The sequence below is a fragment of the Berghia stephanieae genome, chromosome 13 (genome assembly GCF_034508935.2).
Source record: "Berghia stephanieae isolate SIO BIC M18660-M18661 chromosome 13, UCSD_Bste_1.3, whole genome shotgun sequence".
Taxonomy (NCBI): Eukaryota; Metazoa; Mollusca; class Gastropoda; order Nudibranchia; family Aeolidiidae; genus Berghia; species Berghia stephanieae.
Window position 1 is genome coordinate 6,620,705 of NC_088372.1, and position 5,000 is coordinate 6,625,704.

At 36.1% G+C, this 5,000-nt stretch overlaps 1 protein-coding gene across 9 annotated transcripts in view; it reads left to right on the forward strand.

The window, feature by feature from the left end:
* The window catches only part of LOC144958990 (uncharacterized), a 196,130-nt gene that overhangs the window by 15,554 nt on the left and 175,576 nt on the right, over positions 1-5,000 (forward strand). Inside the window, exon 1 of one of the 9 annotated variants that reach the window (XM_078891296.1) lies at positions 1,425-2,058. The exons of the other annotated variants lie outside the window; for them this stretch is intronic. Within the exon in view, the coding sequence (XP_078747422.1) occupies positions 2,031-2,058 (28 nt within the window). The 5' untranslated portion in view covers positions 1,425-2,030. Of the gene's footprint in view, positions 1-1,424; positions 2,059-5,000 lie in introns of those variants that run through there. 9 annotated transcript variants of the gene reach the window in all.

A 5,000-nucleotide genomic window follows, 5' to 3' on the forward strand; every position in this document is an offset into this window, starting at 1 on the left:
ATCAATCGCCGCATGGGTAACATTAATATGTGAAAACTATTGTCCTGATGTTGTATACTTAGATAATTGAAATTAGGCACGTCACACTTATCACCCCACTAGACTCAGGTGTTAAGGAGTACCTGCCTGACGGATATTGTAAGAGCTTTAGTGCAAAAAGGCGACTGGTTTTAGTGCAAAACGGCGATTGATGCTGGTACTGAATAAAATGGATATTTTTTGATCATATTTATAATAATAATATGCTCTTCTCGAAGAATAAATGAAACAATCGGAAGCGCATTGAGCATGGTTTATCCGTGAAAATGCGTTGTTTATTGATAATATTTATTTGTTTATTTAATTATTTATATTTATTTAAGTTGTTATTGTTTTTTAATGAATCGTTTTCTTGTTTCAATGTTAAAACAATGAATGTATATTTACAATGCTATTTATTATTAAAATTGTTCTTGGCATATTTTTCGAGCAGTATTAATCTATGCATGCATGCATAATCTGAGTCGCCGTAGTCATTCCGTGTGGCTTTAAGAACTTTAATTACCACTAATTACTAATTAGGTACTGATCAGTTCTTCCTTACACGTGTCCATTTGTGACCCCTCGTCTCAAAACGGTATTAAGTCGGGATGACTAAGATGCTGAAAATTGAATTTGTAGCCAGAAAAATCAGACTTAAGTTGAGTTTGTTTGCTTTATAGAGGAGAATGAATATCATATTTTACTGTACTAAATACCAACGTTTCATATTTTTGACCAGTTTGGCTATAATTTGACTTTTAGCATCGGGTCCATCCCGACATAATACCGTTTTGAGACGTTTGGTCACATTTGTCCTGCCAGTGGTCAGTGGTCAGTGTTCTTACTGGACCTGCGATAGAAAACGTGATTAATTCATTTTCCCAGATAATTTTGATGAGGGTAGAAGTAAAAGTTGTCGAATTTTTCATTGGAGAAGGTGTAAATACTGATAGAAAAAGGCAATCATTCTGTATTGGTTTATCTCTCACACACACACACACACACACACACACACACACACACACATACAGAGAGAGAGCGAGAGAGAGTGTGAGAGAGGCGAGAGAGAGAGAGAGAACGAACGAAAGAAAGAGAGAAAGATGGATAGATAGATTGAGAGAGATACACACACAGAGAGAGAGCAAGAGAGAGAGAGAGAGAGAGAGAGAGAGGGAGAGAGAGAGAGAGAGAGAGAGAGAGAGAGAGAGAGAGAGAGAGAGAGAGAGAGAGAGAGAGAGAGAGAGAGAGAGAACCACCAAGTCCAAGTTGAGCGTATTGTTAAATGGTGCGTCACAACAACAAAATGACAGAGAAAGTTTCCAGAAAAAGTCCTTTCGTGCGTCGCCGCTTATGCTACTCCGGTGGTCAACCGCTACTGTTGGTCTGTGACCGCCACTGGTATCAGTTGTGGCACTGGCTGTAGTATTAGTAGTAGTAATAGTAGTGGCGGTGAAAAGAGTAAAACACATTACAATTGGTCATTACGACACAATAGTTAGTCAAGAAGAAGACATAACAAGCTCGGTGAACACACACACAAAAAAAAAAAAAAAACATCAAACACCAAACACTATGAAGACTTAAATCGAACACACACGACATTAGTGTAGAGATCGTCGTATTGTAGGTTCTTCTAAATCACCATAGACCAGGCGGATTAGAAGCAGCTACTCGCAATCACAGTCGCCACAGTGCTAAAGCTAGTAACGCATAATTTTAATCTGATTGCTCTTACGCCAGCCAGCCAGTCCTACGAAGAACTATTAGTATTAGTGGTCACTATTTTCCTCGACCTTGTGGTCATTTAAACCAAAAAAAGAAGAAGAAGAAGAAGAAAAAAGAAATTCTGACCGATGGCCGCTCGGAGTAGTAGGCGATATCTCCATGGATTTTTATAGAGGGTTAGATTGCAAGATTGTTATCTTCATCATGATATCGTTCTATCTTCTATTATTGAGTGAGGAGGTTTAAGAGGTGAATTCTGAGATATTATTAGAATTGATCGAATCATGTGGGGTGATATTGGAATATTTACAGGTATGTTACGGTTTTCAATTTTGTGTGTATTTTGTTGTTGTTGTTGTTGTTTTTGTTGTAGGATACTCTGATATAAACACACACACACACAGACACACACACATAAAAATACAAACACACACATACACACAAGAAAAAAAAAACAAAAACAAAAACACACACCCACACAAAAAACCCCCAAATAAACAGATAAAAAAAACCCAAATAAAAAAATGAAAAAAATCAAGACAAACAAAAAACAAAAAAAAAAAACAAAACAAGCAAACAAACAAACCGGTTACAGCGTTGTCTCTTTAAACAGAAATGTGATGAATAGAGTCTTCTAGGCTTTCATGTTTCGTTCGCTTTTGTTGAGTGGTGCTGTTGGCTTTGGACACCTTGTAAAGCGCGTTGAGTTGGAGTTGGGCAAATTTACTACTCGATATCGCTCTATATTAAACATAAAAACTCTAGTCAAAGTTATTGTTGTCTTTGTTGTCGTGGTTGTTGTTGTTGTTGTTGTTGTTGTTGTTGTTGTTAATGTTGTTGTGGTAGTTGCCTTTGTTTTTTGTTGTTGTTGTTGTTGTTGTTGTTGCTAATGTTGTTGTGGTAAATGTCTTTGTTTTTATTGTTGTTGTTGTTTTTGTTGTTCGAATTGTTGTTCTTATTGTTGTTGTTAATGTTGTTGTGGTTGTTGTCTTTGTTTTTATTGTTGTTATTTTTATTGTTGTTAGTGTTTTTGTGATTGTTGTTGTTGTTGCTAATTGTTATCTTTGTTGTTGTTATTATTGTTGTTGTTAAATTCTCTGAGGTCAATGGCAACTGTTATGATAATAACGATGTGGATGATATAAATGATATCAATGCTACCCCCCCCCCCCCCACCCCAACTTCTTTTCCCACTCCCACGAGACAACGCGTCGTCCTTCAAAAAAACCACAATAAAGAGACTTGAAAAAGCTGATTAACCCTCTCCTTACCAACTAGAGGAAAATCGTCACATTCGTTACGATACAACCAACATTTTTCTGATTCAACTTTCTTTTTGTACATCATAAAATTTAAAGAAAATGAACAGTGTGTTGTAGAGAGTTTATTTATCACAAGAACTTTACTGCTATTGTGTTAGACTGGAAAATTATTTTTTTGTGTGTGTTAGTTAGGTGTGAAGTTTTGGGGAAAATCCTGAAAATGGCTGGTAAGGAGAGGGTTAAGGGATTTCCACCTGTTCCTGTCAGCTGCTATTCTTGGGGCCTCGGGGGAACCTCGAAAGACAGACCTCTCTGCTTTAGGTCCCTCTCACTTTATCTCAATGGCGTCGGGTTTAAGCAAGTAATTGTAGCCTCTTCTTCTTCTTCTTCTTCTTCTTCTTCTTCTTCTTCTTCTTCTTCTTCTTCTTCTTCTTCTTCTTCTTCTTCTTCTACTTCATCTATTTCCTCCTCCTCCTCCTCCTCCTCCTCCTCCTCCTCTTCCTCCTCCTCCTCCTCCTCCTGCTTCTTCTTCTTCTTCTTCTTCTTCTTCTTCTTCTTCTTTCCCCTCATAATGTCTTTATGGCAGACATTCTGTTGTCTTCCCAAGCTCGTACTGAGACCCATGAGAGCTTCGACTTACGTGTAGACTTCTCAGGCCAAATGTAGCTACTCGTATTTCGCGTGGTATAAAAATAAATAAATTCTGTCTTAGCCCTATCACTCTTTCATTCATGTCTGTTAAAATTTCGACATTGAATTTTTGTGTGGTTGTATCCACCCACTTTCTATTGTTATATTAATTACAAATACAACTCTACACTGAATCAATGATACAAAATTTTAATAGCAATTCCCAATGTCTTGTTCACACACACACACACACACACACACACACACACACACACTTTTTTTTAACTCACTCAACCCTAACACCGACAATATCCGTAGTTTACCCGGGGTTACTTTTATCCCATGCCTATTTATTACATTTTCATGAGACAAATTATAGGCGTAGTATCAAAGCAAATGTTTTTAGTTTTTACATGTTAATGATAGTTGAATAAACTTATCTATACACATGCTCATTTTTAATACATTTCTTCTAATTTTGAAAAATAGCAAAAATATCTAGGATTGAGTGAGTTAACGTAAAGATTAAATAAATGATAATAAATTCTTGTAAATGAAATATAATAATAAAATAAACGAATTGCTTTTGGTATTGATTGGATACGACACAAACGAACCATGGACACGGTTGGATGACCAGATATAATATTCAGATAATGATAATATTTGAACACAGTTCTCTTTTCTATTTATTAAAGTTATAAATATAATAATTGTATTATTTGCACATATTTTTCCTATTCAATGCGCTGCAGAAACAGAATGGGGGCAGATCACCGTCTGTTCAGATCTTGACAAGATAACACATGATTTTACTATTAGTAGCAATTAAAATAGTTTGGAATCCGATGTTGGGTGGGTTTACTTTATTAATAATTATGATCAAGTGTACTTTCATAGCGCTAAATGCCGAAGCCTTATAGCGATTTACAATATACTTACCACACCATAAACACACTCGTACCGAGTCAAACAGACTAACTATGCACGTTTTACAAAATGAAATTGAGATTCAACAAAATTGAATCAAAAAATGAAACGTATAATTTACTCATCAATAAGAATATATATATATATATATATGAATTTTCTTTTACAAAGCGGAATAAATAGCCTTGAATTAATTCTTTTATATCATTTGTTGTGTCTGTTGTGGAGGGGGTCCAGATAGCTCAGTTTGTAGAGCACTCGCTTCACAAGCAAATGGACCAAGATCGATCCGGGATGCAGTCTATTTATTATTTTTTTCTGACCCCTCCCCTTCTGTCCACACGGCAGTGAATGGGTAGCTGAGTCTGTTAGACTTGGCAGAAAGTACTTTGCGATAAACTAGCGTCCTATCCAAAGGATAACAAGAAATTG